The 17,755-nt window shown below is 35.3% G+C and overlaps 1 protein-coding gene across 6 annotated transcripts in view; it reads right to left on the reverse strand.

The window, feature by feature from the left end:
• Nucleotides 1–9,259: 9,259 nt before the first annotated feature.
• Nucleotides 9,260–17,755, reverse strand: part of Znf711 (zinc finger protein 711) — a 29,548-nt gene continuing 21,052 nt past the window's right edge. For 4 of the 6 annotated variants that reach the window (XM_060374417.1, XM_060374416.1, XM_060374418.1 and 1 more), the window contains 4 exons: nucleotides 15,288–15,422; nucleotides 14,429–14,473; nucleotides 12,744–12,887; nucleotides 9,260–11,941 (listed from right to left, as the gene is read on the reverse strand). In XM_060374417.1, the coding sequence (XP_060230400.1) occupies nucleotides 10,764–11,941; nucleotides 12,744–12,887; nucleotides 14,429–14,473; nucleotides 15,288–15,422 (1,502 nt within the window). In that variant the 3' untranslated portion in view covers nucleotides 9,260–10,763. The remainder of the gene's footprint in view (nucleotides 11,942–12,743; nucleotides 12,888–14,428; nucleotides 14,474–15,287; nucleotides 15,423–17,755) is intronic. The other 2 variants (XM_060374421.1, XM_060374420.1) reach the window with 1 other exon arrangement.

Here is a 17,755-nt window from a genome sequence, read left to right on the forward strand (position 1 = left end):
AGATCCATTTTTATCACCCTGTACAAAAGTAAAGTCCAAGTGGATGAAAGACCTCAACATAAAACTAGACACACTAAATCTTTTAGAAGAAGAAGTGGGAAGAGCCATGAAGTCATTGGTACAGGAGACAACTTCCTGAACATAACACCAACAGCACAGACTCTAAGATCAACAATAAATGGTACATCATGGAACTGAAAAGCTGTGAAGCAAAGGGCACCGTCAACCGTGCAAAACAACAGCCTATAGACTGAGAAAGGATCTTCACCAACCCTGCATCTGACAGAGGGCTAATATACAGAATATATAAAGAACAGAAGAGGTTAAACACCAACAAACTAAGTACACAATTAAAAAATGGGGTACCAAGCTAAAAAGAGAATTTTCCACAGAGGAATACCGAATGATAGAGAATCCATTTTAAAAATGTACAACTTCCTTATTCACCCAGGAATGACAATCAAAATGACCCTGAGATTTTACCTCACACCCATCAGAATGGCTAAGATTAAAAACTAAAGGGATGACACATGTGAAAGAGGTTGTGGAAAAAGTAGAACCCTCCTCCATGGCTAGTGGGAATGTAATCTTGTATAACCAGTTTGGAAATCAGTCTGGTGCTTTCTCAGTCCTGATGAGACCTGAGAGGCTAAGGTCAGATGGAAAGAGAGGAGGACCTCCCCCATCAGTGGACTTGGAGAGGGTTCATGGGAGGAGACGAAGGAAGGAGGGTAGGTGAGATTGGGAGGGAATGAGAGAGGGGGCTACAGTTGGGATACAAAGTGAATAAACTTTAATTAATATAAAAAATAAAAATTAACAAAAGAAAATTAGGAATAGTTTTACCTGATGATTGAGCTATACCACTACTGTGCATATATCCAAAAGATCCTCAATTATACAAGGATATTTGCTCAACTATGTTCATAGCAGCTTTGTTCATAATAGCCCGATTCTGAAATCAACCTAGATGTCCTGAGGAATCAACTGAGGAATGCATATAGAAATTGTGGTACATTTACACAATGGAATACTACTCAGCAATTAAAAACAAGGAAATCCTGAAATTTGCAGTAAAATGGCTAGAATAAGAAAAGATCATCCTGAGTGGCATAACCCAGAAGCAGAAAGACAGATATGGTATATACTTATTTATAAGCAGATAGTAGCTATATAATATAGGATAAATATATTAAAATCTATAGTCCTAAAGAAGCTAAACAACAAGGAGTGCCCCAGGGAAAAGGCTGAAACCTCATTCTGAAGGGCAAATAGGATAGACATCGGAAGGAGGAGAAAAAAGGGAACAGGACAGGAGCCTTTTACACAGGGCCTCTAAAAGACTCTACCATCAAGGTATCAAAGGAGATCTTAGGACACATAGCCAAACTTAGGCCAGAGTGCAGAGAACCCTATGGAAGAAGGAGATAGAAAGACCTGGAGGGGACAGGAACTCCACAAGGAGACCAACAGAGCCAAAAAATCTGGGCCTAGGGGGATCCAGAGACCAATACTCCAACCAATAACCATGCATTGAGAGGACTTAGACCCCTGTTCAGATGAAGCCCATAGGCTCCTCAGTTTCCAAGTCGGTACCCTAGTAAGGGGATCAGGGAATGTCTCTGATGTAAACTCAGTGCCTGGCTCTTTGATCACCTTCTCCTAGGGGGTGCAGCCTTGCCAGACCACATAGGAAGCCTGCATAAAACCTGATAAGCTAGGGTCAGATAGAATGGGAGGAGTTCCTCCCTTTTAGGGGACTAGGGGAGAGGTATAGTGGAAAAAGAGGGAAAGTAGGGTGGGATTGGGAAGACAAGGGAGGCTACAACTGGGATACAAAGTGAATAAATTGCAATTAATAAATAAAAAATAAAATAAAAAAGAAAGTAAATGAAAATACTGTCCTATAGTGTGCTTACAACAATAGACCAAAAAACAGGGAACACTTGTTAGAATAAATGTTTCATTCAAGACTGTTATTATTACATACCAATTACCTTACATTAATAACTATAAATTCTATATTGTCCTGCACACTGCAGGTTTTTATTAATGCTATTTCCTTATATTATATTTTACATTCTGGTTTCTATGAAAAGGTATTTTTGAAAAAAAAAAAACTACATTTCTTTGGAAAAAAGTATTTTTTGAAAGTAAATGTTTTCAAATTATTTCCTTAAATTGTCCATCTTCACCATGACACACCATTACAAAATTTACTTGATTTTGTAGTAGTATTTGTTCAACTGTAAAATACATAGTGTTTCTTGCTTACTCTAGAAAAGTGACCATATGTCAATAAACAGTATAATAAGCATACCTTTCACTAGTAAAAGTACCTAGTGTTTACTCTAGAACAAAAATATACCTCTTTTTATTCTACAAAGGAATAATGGAATTGTTATGTGACACAATTAAATGATATCCATTATCAATTGATATTCTCTGTAATTTTATTGAATTCATCTTATTAGTGTGTTTATAAATAGCCAGTCATGGTGGCACACACCTTTCATTATAGCACCTGGGAGGCTGAGACAGGTGGACCTCTGAGTTTGAAGACAGTCTGATCTACAAAGTGAGTTTCAAGACAGCTGGGGCCCAACTGGAATCATGTCTCACAAAAAAGATGTACAAACTTTTTTCCCCATCACAGCATATTAATGTTTTGTTTGAAATGTATGCTACACAGATCATTTAAGGGCAGACTTTATAATATAATGCCTTATTTCTATGTTTTGTTTGCTAATAACATTAGTGTTACAAGTTCTTAGTTTGTATGGAACAAGGAACAACAAAACAAACCAATGTGTTTAAACGAAGGAATATATACATATTTTATGTAGTTTCCTAAGGGAGACTAGTGAGACAATCATATTGTGGAAAATGTGTTCCTAGGATGATAGTTAGTAAATCAAATGGAGGTGACTAAGACTTATGCTAAGTGATGTATAAGACAGTAATTATATTGTCAACTGATTTGTATTTTTTTAACCAAATAAAATTCTCTTTGGAGTACTTACTTAAAAATGTGTAAGTATAAGGGTATTATTGGAACAGGCAGATATCTAGAACCGGAGTTTGTAGGGAACTTCATTTAACAGGTTTCAAGTGTACAAGGTAATGCCTTTAGAATGGCAGAGTCAATACATACCAGGTTGAGAAATAAGAAAGATTCTTTTTTAAATTTTTTTTTGATACATTTATTACAATTTATTCACTTTGTATCCCCACTGCAACCCCTTCCTCGTCTCCTCCCTGTCCCACACACCTTTGCTCTTTTCCCATGCCCTTTCCCTAGTCTGCTGATAGGGGAGGACCCCTTCCCCTTCTATCTGACCCTAGTTTATCTGGTTTCAAACAGGCTGGCTGCATCATCTTCCTCTGTGGACTTGCAAGACAGCATCCGACAGGGGAAGGTGATCAAAGAGCCAGCCATCATTCACATCAGAGATAGCCCCTGAACTAGGGAACTCACTTGGAAACCGTGTTGCCAATGGGCTTCCATTGAACCCGGGATCTAGGTCCTCTTCATGCATGATCCCTGGTTGGGGTATCAGTCCCTGCAGAGCCCCCTGTGCCTAAGTATTTTGGCTTTGTTGGTCTCCTTGTGGAGTTCATGCCCCCTCCAGATCTTTCTATCACCCTCTTCCTCCATAAGAATTCCGACACTCTCCCAAAAGTTTGGCTCTGAGTCTCAGTATCTCATTCTATACCCTGGTGGAGAGAGTCTTTCAGGGGTCCTCTGTGGAAGGTCCTCCTGTCTTGTTCTTTGTCTTGTCCTACTTCCAATGTCTATCCTGTTTGTCCTTCTGAATGAGGATTAAGCAGCTCCCCTAGGGTGCTCCTTCTGTTTAGCTTCATTAGGCTACAGATTTTAGTATATTTATCCTATATTACATGGCTAATATCCACTTATAAGAGAATATATACCATATGTGTCTTTCTGATTCTGGGTTACCTCACTCAGGATGATCTTTTCTAGTTCTCACCATTTGTCTGCAAAAGTCATGATTTCATTGTTTTTAATTATCACCCTGCACAAAGTTAAAGTCCAAGTGGATCAAAGACCTCAACATAAAATCAGACCCACTAAATCTGTTAGAAGAAAAAGTAGGGCAGAGCCTTGACCTCATTGGCACAGGAGACAACTTCAGGAACAGAATACCAACAGCAGAGGCTCAAAGATCAACAATTAAGAAGTGGAACCTCATGAAACTGAAAAGCTGTAAAGCAAAGGACACTGTCGTCAGAACAAAACAACAGTCTACAGACTGGGTAAAGCTCTTCACCAACCCTGTATCTGACAGAAGGCTAATATCCAGAATATATAAAGAACTCAGATGTAGCCCATGGCAGTTCAGTGTCCAAGTGGGTTACATAGTAATGGGAAGAGGGACTGCCTCTGACATAATCTGATTGGCCTGCTTTTTGATCACCTCCCCCTGAGGGGGGAGCAGCCTTACCAGGCCACAGAAGAGGACAAAGCAGCCACTTTTGATGAGAACTGATAGACTAAGATCAAAAAGGAGAGGAGAACCTCCCCTATCAGTGGACTTGGGGAGGGGCATGCATGTAGAAAGGGGAGGGAGGGTGGAATCGGCAGGGGAGGAGGGAGGGGCTTATGGGGGGATACAAAATGAATAAAGTGTAATTAATAAAAAAAAAGAAGTTAAACACCAACAAACGAAGTATCCAATTTAAAAATGTGGTACAGAGCTAAACAGAGAATTCTCAACAGAGGAATATCGAATGGCAGAGAAACACTTAAATGTTTAAAATCCCTAGTTATTAGGGAAATGCAAATCAAAACGACCCTGAAATTTCACCCTACACCCATCAGATTGACTAAGATCAAATACTTAAAGGATGTTTCTAGCTTCTGGCTATTACAAATAAAGCTGCTATGGACATGGTTGAGCAAATGTCCTTTTTGTATACTTGAATATCTTTTGGATATGGCTAAGAGTGGTATAGATGGATCTTGAGGTGACACTATTTGTAATTGTCTGAGAAAGGGCCAGATTGATTTCCAAAGTGGTTGTACAAGTTTACATTCCCACCAGCAATGGAGGAGGGTTCCTCTTTCTACACATCCACTCTAGCATGTGTTATCACTTGAGTTTTTCATCTTAGCTATTCTGATGGATATATGGTGAAATCTCAGGGTCGTTTTTCTTTCCATGTCCGTTGACTAAGGACTTTGTACATTTCTTTACGTGTTTCTCTGCCATTTGATATTCTTCTATTGAGAATAATGTTTAGCTCTGTACCCCATTTTTTAATTGGGTTACTTGATTTGTTGCTGTTTAACTTCTTAAGTTCTTTATATATTCTGGATATCAGTCCTCTGTCAGATATAGGGTTGGTGAAGATCTTTTCCCAGTCTGTAGGCTGTTGTTTTGTTCTGATGACTATGTCTTTTGCTTTACAGAAGCTTTTCAGTTTCATGAGGTCTAATTTATTGATTGTTGCTCTTAGAGCCTGTGCTGTTGGTGTTCTGTTCAGGAAGTTGTCTCCTGTGCCAATGAGTTCAAGGCTCTTCCCCACTTATTATTCTAAGAGGTTTAGTGTGTCTGTTTTTATACTGAGGTCTTCGATACACTTGGAGTTTAGTTTTGTAGCAGCTTTATTTGTAATAGCCAAAAGCTGGAAACAACCCAGATCTCTCTCAGTTGAGAAATAGATACAGAAATTGTGGTACATTTATACAGTGAAATACTAGTCAGCAATTAAAAACAAGGAAATCATGAAATTAGCAGGCAAATGGTGGGATCTAGAAAAGATCATTCTGAGTGAGGTAACCCAGAAGCAGAAAGACTCACATGGTATATACATATAAATTGATATTGAACATATAATATAGGGTAATCACACTAAAATATATATGCCTAAGGAAGCTAATCAAGAAGGAGAACCCTGGGTAAGATGCTCAGTCTTCATTCAGAAAGGCAAACAGGACTGACATTGAAAGAGGGAGAAAATACAAAACAGGACAGGAGCATATCACAGAGGGCTTCTGAAAGACTCTACCCAGCAGGGTATCAAAACATATGCTGAGACTCATAGCTAAATTTTGAGCAGAGTTCAGGGAATCTTATGAAAAAAGGGGGAGACAGAAATACCTGGGACAGGAGCTCCACAAGAGCAACAGAACCAAAAAAATAAATCTGTACACAGGGATATTTTCTGAGTTTGATACTCCAAACAAAAACCATGAGTGGAGATAACCTAGAACCCCTGCACAGAAATAGCCCATGGCAGCTTAGTGTCCAAGAGGGTTCCCCAGTAATAGGAACAGGGACCGTTTCTGAACATGAACTCATGGGTTGCCTTTTGATCACCTTCACCTGAGTGGGAAGCAGCCTTATCAGCCCACAGAGAAAGACAATGAAGCCCCTCCTTATGAGACCTAATAGACTAGGGTCGGATGGAAGGGGATGAAGAGCTCCCCTATCATAGGACTGGGGTGGGGGCATAGGAGAAGAGGGAGGGAGGGTGGAAATGGGAAGGGATGGGGCGGGGCTACAGCTGTGATACAATGTGAATAAACTGTAATTAATAAAAATAAAATACAAATTTAAAAATCCTAAAGGGGTGATATATGTTGGAGAGGATGTGGAGAAAGGGTAACCCTCTTCCATTGCAGGTGGGAATGTAAACTTGTACAACCACTTCAGAAATCAATCTGGCACTTTCTCAGAAAATTAGGAATAATGCTATCTCAAGATCCACTCCTGGCATACCCTGGCATATATCCAAAAGATGCCCCAACATGATCTAGAAAAGATCATCCTGAGTGAGGTATCGCAGGAGAAGAAAGACACACATGGTTTATACTTACTTATATAGACCTATAAGATAGGATAAACATACTGAAATATGTGCACCTAAAGAAGATAAACAAGAAAGAGGACCCAGAGTAAGATGATCAATACACACTTACAAAGACAAATGGATGGACATGGGAAGTAAGAGAAAACAAGTAAGAGGACAGGAGCCTACCACAGAGGGGCTCTGTAAGACTCTACCTAGCAGTCTATTAAAGCAGATGCTGAGACTCATAACCAAATCTTCAGCAGAGTGCAGGGAATCATAAGATAAAAGGGGGAGTTTAATATGACCTGGAGAGGACAAGAGCTCCACAAGGACAAAATATGTCAGGCATGGGGGTCCTCTATGAGACTGTTTCTCCAACCAAGGACCATGTATGTATATAAACTAGAACCCCTGCTCAGATGTAGCCCATGGTAGCTCAGTATCCAAGTGGGTTTCCCTAATAAGGGGAACAGGAACTATATCTGACATGAACTCAATGACTGGCTCCTAACCCTCCCTGCCCCGGAGGGAGGAACAGCCTTTCTAGGCCACAGAGGCAGACATGGCAGCCAGTCCTGGAGATACCTGATAAGCTAAGGTCAGATGCAAGGGGAGGAGGACCTCCCTTAGCAGTGGACTTGGAAAGGGACAGGGAGGAGATGAGGGAGGGTGGGATTGGGAGGGAATAAGGAACGGAGCAACGACTGGGATACAAAGTAAATAACCTGTGATTAATATAAAAAATAAAAATTAATATTAAAAATCATGAAAACAACAACAACAACAAAAAAAAAAAAGGTGCCCCACCATTCAATAAGAACATTTATTTGCTCAACTATGTTCAAAGCAGCTTTATTTGTAATAGCCAGAATCTGGAAACAACCCAGATGACTATCAACTGAGGAATGTATACAGAAATTGTGGTAATTTATACAATGTGAATAAGGAAGATTCTTTAACCTAATGATATTCTAGAGTTATAATACAGTCCCAAACATACATGAAGATTTACTCAAAAATTAAAAAAAAAAAAAAAAAAACTTACCGGATAAAATCTCAGTTTTAGCCAGCTGATTTCTTTTGTTCCTCTGCCTTCATAAACAGGCAATTCTATCATCTATAAAAAAAAATCTTTAAACAACATCTGTCATTCACTTCAATTCAAATCACTGGGGTAAGGTGGCATCAAAGAAGCCATTATTATAAGTGGATGAAGAGAAGAGGAATAATATAAGTGAAACAAGCTTGTCAAGTAACGGTAGTCACTGAAGATTTTTAATGGGTACATAGAAGTTACTTTTATTTTTGAATTTGTGTCTATATATAAAACAATTTTATGAGCAATACAATGCTGATAGTGGTGGTTTTAAGGGATAATTTAGAAGTAGATCTATTTTTGTTCAATTCCACTATAACCAGACACAACCTCTTAATATGGCACCTTACTTCCCCCATCATCTGTGCGATGTAGTCCTTAGACTTTCCAAGATGATCTTCAAATAGAAACTAAATCAAAAGCAAAAAAAAAAAAAAAAAAAAAAAAAAAAAATGCTGCCCTCTTTCAAGCCCACAATGTTTTCCTATTAGAAACTTCAAAGGCTACATCTCTTTTCAGTCCTACTCACTCACCACTGTCTCACAATAGCTTATTTCAACTCAGATTATTTATATTTACAGGTTTCCTTTCCTTGTTCTTAATGACATGTCCTCAATATGGATTTTCTTTATCCACTTAGCCAGTTATTTAATCATGAGCACGAAAGTGTTCTAAAATTATATTGGATGCTTTTTGTCTAACACCGTATTACTCACAGGGTGGCAACACAGGTTAAAGAGCTACAAATGTAAAATTGTAGTCACTGCAATTGAATTCAAATGCACATTTTAGTAAGATCCCTAGGTGATCTGATAATTATTAAATTTCTAGAGCGCTGGTCTAATACATGAAGTTAATAATTTTTTTCTTATGCTAACGACTGTAACAGTATACTCAATTAGCAAAATTTTAACTAATAGTGCTATATATGGCAATATGAATCCAATTTAATAGTATCTATTGAAAAATAATAGCTATTGAAAAATGGAAAATTACTTCCCAAATAACTGAATCAATACTTGACCGTTTGAATTACATTGGGAAAATAAGTAGATATCCCCATTTCTCTGAATTATATCATGTACACAGTTTAAGAATTTTATTGTCCTTTCTAATAGTCAGATATTAAAGTGAGTACCTTTATTTATAGCATTTCATCATGGTTTTATCAAATAATACATATTTTTGGTGAATAAACACACCACAATCATTGTCAACTGCTACATCCCTAGCTCACATTAACACAAAAAAGTTCAACAAGATATTTTTTAAAAGATCAAACTGCCTAAGAGAAAAGTCTTTAATAAGGAATGAACATTATAACTTTAAATAAACTTACAAAACTTTTAAGTGCAATAAATGCTTTTTATTGTATGCTCATTTCAATGAGGAACATTTAGAAATAATAAGTCCACATAACAGTAACAATCTTGTTTTACAGCGTGTACATCATTTACAGCCACATAACACAAGTTTAGTAGTTTCCAAATTTAGTATTCTGAAGTTAAGAAAGATAAAAAATTTATTTTCAAGTAACTGATTCTTATCTGGTGCAAAAACAGAAACGTGAGTATTACTTAAAACACAAATCCACAATATAGCATGGAGTAAAATTACACTTTAATTATGTTGAATAGCTGAATATAAACTAAATTAGGTCAACTAAAACTTAAAAGTACACATCATATGCATTACATTTATGAATAGGATTTTCATTAAAATTCCCTACACCAGCTTTTAATATTAAGCGCCATCTTGATTTGCAGCATGCTAACACAAAGCATTGTTAAAGGGATGCATATTTTAAATTTATACAGTGTAAACTGAATACCCATCTCCAAACTCTATCGGCAGCATATTGTTCTGTTAAATACTGCATAAATACTGCCACTTTGAAAATTTGTGTTAAGAATATGGTATATAGTTTTTAAAAATCAAACTTTTCAATAATGGCATAAAATTGCACCTTTAAACATTAGAGCAAGTAAGACTTAAACCATCAAACTTACTAAAACTGTCCAAAAAATTCTAAATATTTTAATATTAAAGAAAACTGTTCTTTCAATTTAATATTTAGATTATAAGAAACATAGTGCGGACTTTGTAACATTATACTTGCATCCATTTTAGAAAGCCACATTTGACTCAATTACACTTTTATCATATATGCCATACTGAATCTACTTGAACATCAAAACTGGAACTTTATTTCTTATATTTTACTTCAGATTTCAGCACAGAATGCTATGTCTTAAACATCTTATCCTGTGATAAAATATCAGCAATTCTGAAGTTCTCTTTTTTACTAGTACTGAATTAATGCAACTTTTTTTTTCAGTGAGATTCCTTGTAACGAATACACAAAACATTTGCCATTTCTAGAATCCAATGTCCAGATACAATATAAAAAGTTCAATGACTAAGTGACTGATAGATGACTGCATTTTCTTTCCCCACCCCATTTCTAAAATTGCATAAAAGTGGGCCTGCTTGCTATAGCAAAGCATGTCTAAATCAATTTTATTCTCCTTTCAGAAACACTTACCTATAAGTGTTTGACCAATCAAATAAGGTGTCTTACCTTTCCCCCTCTGTATTTTAGTTATGCATACAATACTGTTAAATACACAGTTAAGTTCCTCTGCAAACATCCTATTGTACTACTTAAGTTCTTTAATTTTCAAAGGGCTATGAGACTGCCCTTCTAGTCCAAATATTTTAAGATCTTTAATACAAAGAATGTAAAGTTATGACTTAATATCAAGCTTTGAAACCTGATAAAACAGTGACATTTTCCTCCCAAATACTGTAGCTTATTTTGTAAATAACTTTTATTATATCGGTCTTACTATATAAGAGTCTCCTTGTGGTGCCTCATTATATGCTGATTTTTTTCTGATGGTCTTCTGAATCCCTTCTTGCAGAACTCACATCTGTGTGGATAGTCTTTTGTATGTATTGAAATCACATGCCGTTTAAAGCCAGATGCATCTGTGGTGCTATAATCACAATATTCACATTGGTAAATCTTCCTTCCAGTATGCGTCTTCATGTGCTTTTTGAGTTCATTCTGTTGTCTGAACCCTCTCTTGCACCTTTTACACTTCAGTGACTGATCCTTAGTATGAACTGAAAGGATATGACCACTAAGAATAAATGGATCTGATGTTTTAAAGTCACAGTGCCTACACTGATGAATCTTCCTACCCTTATGAATATCACTGTGTTTTTTAAGCTCGGAAGGACGATGGAAACCTTTATCACAGACTTCACATTTGTGAGGAAAGTCCTTGGTATGGACAGATATTATGTGCCGCTTAAGGTCACTTGAGTTGGTGCTCTTATGATCACAATGAGGACATTGGTGTGTTTTATGTCCTTGAAACAAATCCAGATGGCGTTGAAGCTCTCTCTCATCACCAAATGCTTGTGGACAATGCTCACATTTATATGGCAAGTTGTTACCATGCTTAGACTTAATGTGAGTTTTCAGATTTGATTGATCTGCACACCTGAAGACACAATACTGACACTGATATGGCTTCTCACCAGTATGGGTTCTCATATGTTTCTTGAGTTCAGAAGGATGACGAAAACCTTTTCCACACTCAACACAAACATGAGGAAAATTCTTGCTATGAACGGCCAGCAAATGTCTATTTAACAGTCCTTGTTCGGCAGTTTCATAATCACAGTACTTGCACTTGTGTGTCTTCGGCTCCTTGTCTCTTAAAATAAGTTTATTTGAATTCAGTGGACTAGCTTCTCTGTATCTTCGGGTGTATTCTGTAAATTCATGGGCCTTATCAACTTTGTTTATGAGCTTATGGCTTTCTAAGTGGTTATGGAAACTCACTTTCTTGTTAGTTGTAAAGTCACAATCTGTACACTGATACTTCTTTCTCATCAAATGATCAGGATGATTCTTCATATGTCTTTTTAAGAATCCCCTGGATTTAAACTTTTTTGTGCAAATATGACAAGGGTATACTGTCAAGGGCTGTCCATCAGGACCTATTATAACAGCTAGATGGGGAAAAAAAGAGAATTGTGACATTTAATCACACTGCTTTAAAAGATTTTGTAAAACAGATTCCTGAAACTACGTGAAATTCACTATATGAAAATACTACTTGAATAAAAGCCTTATATGATAAAAGTGCATATGATAAATTTTCTGTAGTAAAGCTGCTTACTGAGTAATGAGTGGCTTTTTATTGCACACTACTCATCCATGATATGAACTATAAAAGAAGAATCAAGCACCTTCATAATTCAACCCATCTCTAATTTGTCTTTAAAATATTTTTAAATAAGGAAGAAATAAGCCTTTTGAAAGCACCAATCACATATTCTTAAAATACAATTATCAAAGCTGGAGAAATAGCTTAGTGGTTGCTGCTCTTGCAGAGGATCTTAGTTAGGTTCTCAACACTCATGTCAGACAGCTCACAACTACCTGCAACTCCAGGTGCAGTGGTTCCAACATTCTCTTTGGGCCTTCACAAACACCTGCACATACACATACATACACATATGCACACATACACACACAGAATTAAAATAAATCTTAATATATATTTATATTATAAATTATAATATTAAATCATCATATTAAATATTATTTTATTAAAGATTATATTTAATTATTATACTTATTAAATAATATATTTATATTATTTTGTTATATATGAATTTTATTATGATATATTATAAATTATAACATTTATAATATCAACATATATGTAACTATATATAGTTCTTATTGTATTTCATAAAATTGTGTATCTCAAATTACTATAACATTCAGAAAATAAAAATATCTCACCTGTTTGCCACTGCCTTGTTTCTCCTCTTCTCCTCTTCTTGATTTTTTGTTTGAGCACTTTATTTGAGTTAATGCTATCACAAATTTGAAGGTACTGTGCTGCTGTAGTGTTTCTGTTTTCTAATGTCGAGTCAAAAGTGTTTCCTGAAAAGAAAAAGATAAACTGCTCAACTGCATGTATTTATATGGGGGGGGTTGTTAGATAAATTATTTTAGGTGATATGGTGCTAAGTTATGGTGTTAAATTTTACAAAGTATACACATTTCTTCATTCTCATTAATTTATTTTATACCCTCTTGTGTACATGCAATCACATTGAGTACAACAGTACACAAATTTAGTTATTTCAGCATGCACATCCTAAAGGAATAAACTGGTAAGATTAATGTAATATAATAAACTATTCAAATTTATGGCATCAGACTAACTTCTCAGAAATAGACCTGTTAAAATTGAAGGAATTTGGCAAGGAACATATATAACTAAGTTAACCAATATAGTCATGGTAGTTATATGTAAAAAAGATTATACATGTATGTTTTAGAATTATATAAGATATGAAATTTATGTTTAGATTAACTTCAGGGATTAAAATAAACATGACAATTAATTTACTGCAATTTCAATATGATCAGTGCATACAAAATAAATATTTAATAAAACAAGTTCTCACGAAACTATCATAGCATACAATTATATTGTGATGGTTTGAATAAGTATGGGCTCTATAGGCTCATATGTTTGAATGTTTGGTTTCCAGTTAGTGGGACTGTTTGGGAAGGATTAGGAGCTTTGGCCTTGTTGGAGGAGGTAGTCTGGCCTTGTAGGAGGAGGCAGAGGTGAGCTTTGAGATATCAAAAACCCACCCTAAGGACTGTTTCTCTCTCTGTGCTGGCCTGCCTGCTTATGGATCAGGATGTTAAGTACTCCTCTCCAAGCCCACTTGCCTATTTGCCTGCTGCCATGTTTTCTGCCATGATGATAATGGATGGGCTAATCCTCTGAAACTGAAACCAAACCTCCAATTAAATAATGTATTTAATGAGTTGAGTTGGTCACAGCAATAGAATAGGAACTAAGACATACATTAAAAATGCAAATCTACAAGACTATCAGACTAGTATATATGCTGTGATATCTTTTTAATTTGTGTTAAACCTACATTTAAGTTTAGAGTCAAACTGTGCAATGAAAGAAACAGAACAAGACTAAATAGACTGTATTCAACTAAATAAGTTAGTAAGCTGGGACCTGGATTTGATATACATATATAATATTAATATAATATAATAATAATTAATATTATATATATACATATATATATAATATCCTTGCCATGGAATTCAAAAAGGCAGTCTTACTCAAAAAATGACACATAGTAAATTGTTGATATATTTCTCTTCAAGTAATTTGTTTAATTTTTTTCTATAGTAACCTTTTATGGTCCCTGTGGTAAATTACCTAATAATTGTATCATCATAGAAATTTAAAATGACTTTCAGTCACAAATTAATACACATTGTATTTGTATATGTTGGTTGTTAAAAAGAGGCAAACTCCTGCATAACTTTTACAAGAGGTGAAGATCAACAAATGTGTCTACAAACACAAGCTAGTTTTTATTTATGAAGTAGTACATAAAACCAAACATTTAATTTATGTCTCCTATACAATGGTCTCTCACCTGGTGCTTGACAGTCTTCATATCTTCGCGAAACTCTTCTTTCATCTATTAAAAAAAGAAAAAAAGACTAGTTATAAATTGATATACAGCCTTGGGAATCTACTACCAGATTACATTTTGATCTCTAAAATTATACTTTGCCAGCAATTTCTCAATGAAATACACTTGTTCTTGAAACTTTTGTAAGTGAGATAATCTCCTTCACTGAAAATAGAGACTACTATCTGGTTCTTTAGAACTGATAATATCTAGAACAGTTTTACATCTTCAGTGAAAACTTGAGTAGCTATTTTTCCAGAGCATCCTTAGAAATGAAGATGTTCAATACAGGTATGACTGCTGAATGAAGAAAACTCTGAAAGAACTAACTTTGGATAAATTAATGCATTGTACACTAAAAAATTTTAAAGTATACATTACATAAAAATGAGATTAACAAAAGACAGAATGGGGGTTTTAAAAACTTGATGAATTAACATACATTCTAAAGAATCTGATTTTTCCAGAACTTCAATTTTATTCTGTGTGTCAACAATTGAAATATCATTTTGTAAAATGGGAAGGTTTAATTTTTAAAAATACTATTATTTTAGGAAAATAAAATATTTTGTGGTACTCACTTATAGAGGTAGGATTTAGAACAGAGAGATCCTAACAAAAATGCATCAAGCAAGGTCTAGTAGCATAAGATATGCGATAGAAAAAAATCATGTAAAGTAACTGGAGATGAATCAATTCACAGCGTAACATTTTATTCAATTAGCCAAACACAGTGGCTTTATAGCACAGAATATTTAATTGCTCAAAGGTACAGTAAATACATTCTTTATGCACTTAGGTAAAAATTCTAGTGTCCTACCATATGATGCAGGATAGACAACAGGGGAAACTGTTTTATTAACATCAGAGTTCTCAAGCTGAATCTCGAGGAGAGTTCTTTCCTCTTCCCCTACAGTGACTTCCATGTACAGTTCATTTGGTATTTCAGCATTACCTAAATTTTGGAAATAATTGCTTGTTTACAAACTCAAGTATTTAATAAATGGGCAAAAAATTCCAAACAATTTAAATCTTTAGGTTTTCAAGATTTCATCTTAATTTCAAATGTATAAGTTTAAATTAAGTTTATATTTGGTATTTTTGGAAGCTAGTGCTTCTAGAAGACATTTTTCCCCAAATTATTATCTTTCTATATTAGAAACAAGTGCTATTAAAATGGCTTCTTTATGAGACAAAGTCTTGCTTTGCAATCAAAGCTGGTATAAAACTTGCAATCCTACTGCTTCAGCCTTCTATTGTCCTGGAATTACAGCCATGCACCATCATGCCTGGCTCTGAAATGACTTTTAAATTTACAAAATATGTGTGCTTGGAAAGAGTATTATAACTCATTAAGAGATTGGAAATTTATAAAAGTAGTGTTATTACATAAATTTTCCTGAGTTCTTTGGAACTCAGAAAATATTTTCAATGAATACAACATTATAAAATAACATACGAAAGTTTGTTATTTTATAGACTATTTTGATAGTATTGTATGTATAATGATAATGTTAATTATCAATATAATAGTCATTGAATAAACTTTTAAAAATAATTAAAATTATATATGTATATACATACATATGTACATACAAATACAAACATAAAATGCTATTGCTCAAGAATTAGTAGACCTTCTTCAAGAAGCAGGACTTTTAAGTACACTACTGAGAAAAAAAAGACATATTTAAAGATAATAGTATTGGGGTTTAAAATATTTAAACCTAAAGACAAAATTTATATGGCTTCTGTGATAAATATTTCTATTTAATATTATAAATATATCATCAAATTTAATGTATGGTTTTCCTATAATTTAAAAACTTGGGTCTTCTATTTACTATAGAAGAAATGTATAAATGCAAGACACCAGTCTGTTTTCCACATTCCTACCAAATTCTGACATTAGATAAACCTATACCAGTTTCCCATCTCCTACCATGCCTCTTAATTAGTGAGTTAAAAATGATAAGTTTTTTTAATTTATTTATGTAGTATTTTGCCTGTATGTGAGCTTGCAGGCCAGAAGAGAGCACCAGATCCCATTACAGATGATTAAGAGCCAACACATGATCATTGGGAATTGAACTCAGGACCTTTGAAAGAACAGACAGTGCTCTTAACCTCTGAGCCAAAAACCCATATGGTATACATTCATTTATAAGTGGGTATTAGCCATATAATATAGGATATATATACTAAAATCTATAGCGATAAAGAAGCTAAACAAGGAGGACCTTAGGGAAGATGCTTAATCTTATTTCAGAATGGCAAATAGGAGAGACATCAGAAGTAGGAGAAGACAAGGAACAGAACAGGAGCCTTCCACAGAGGATTTCTAAAAGACTACCCACCAGGGTATCGAAGGAGATACTGAGGCTCGTAATTGTACTTTGGGCAGAGTGCGGTAATGCTTATGGAAGAAGAGGGAGATAGAGAGACCTGGAGGGGACAGGAACTCTACAAGGAGAAAGATAGAGCCAAAAAACCTGGGCTCAGGATGGCCAGCAGAGACTGTACTCCAACCAAGAACCATTCATAAGAGGACTTAGACCGCTTGTTCAGCGGAAGCACATAGGCTGCTCAGTTTCCAAGTGGGTCCCTAGTAAGGGGTACAGGGCCTGTTTCTGACAGGAATTCAGTTGCTGGCTCTTTGATCACCTCCCCCTGGGGGTGCAGTCTTGACAGGCCACAGAGGAAGATGATGTAACCAGCTTTGATGAGACCTGATAGGCTAGGGTCAGAGAGATGGGAAGGAGATCCTCCCCTATCAGGCGACTAAGGAAAGGGCATAGGGGGACAAGAGGGAGGGTGGGTGGGACTGCAACTATATGAGGGAAGGGGCTGCAGTGGGGATATAATGTGAATAAATTGTAATAAATAAGTAATAAAATAAAAATTTTTTAAATGATAAGATTTTGAAATGAAACAAACATTATTTAAATAAACATTTTTGGTCCCAACTCAAGTTCTTTGCAGCAAATGTTTTCTTAGTTTCAGCTGTGATATGGAAGTAGAATTCAGATATCTATAGTTACTAGAGAAAGACATGAAGAGTAGTTATTTGAGTGCAACATAAGTACAAGACAGCACTATACAGGTAATTCTGTGAAAAGGAGCCTCGTGCCATTCTGTAGTAAACAAAATATTGTTTTGTGAGCCTGGCATGGAAACAGTTGTAACCTTAAAGAACACCTGAATAATGAAATGAAGACAATGTAGGAAAAGAATAAAATGTCTTCATGAAAAATAAACAACAAAAAGCATGAAAAATGACAAAAAACA

This window comes from Meriones unguiculatus, chromosome X, assembly GCF_030254825.1.
Source record: "Meriones unguiculatus strain TT.TT164.6M chromosome X, Bangor_MerUng_6.1, whole genome shotgun sequence".
NCBI lineage: Eukaryota > Metazoa > Chordata > Mammalia > Rodentia > Muridae > Meriones > Meriones unguiculatus.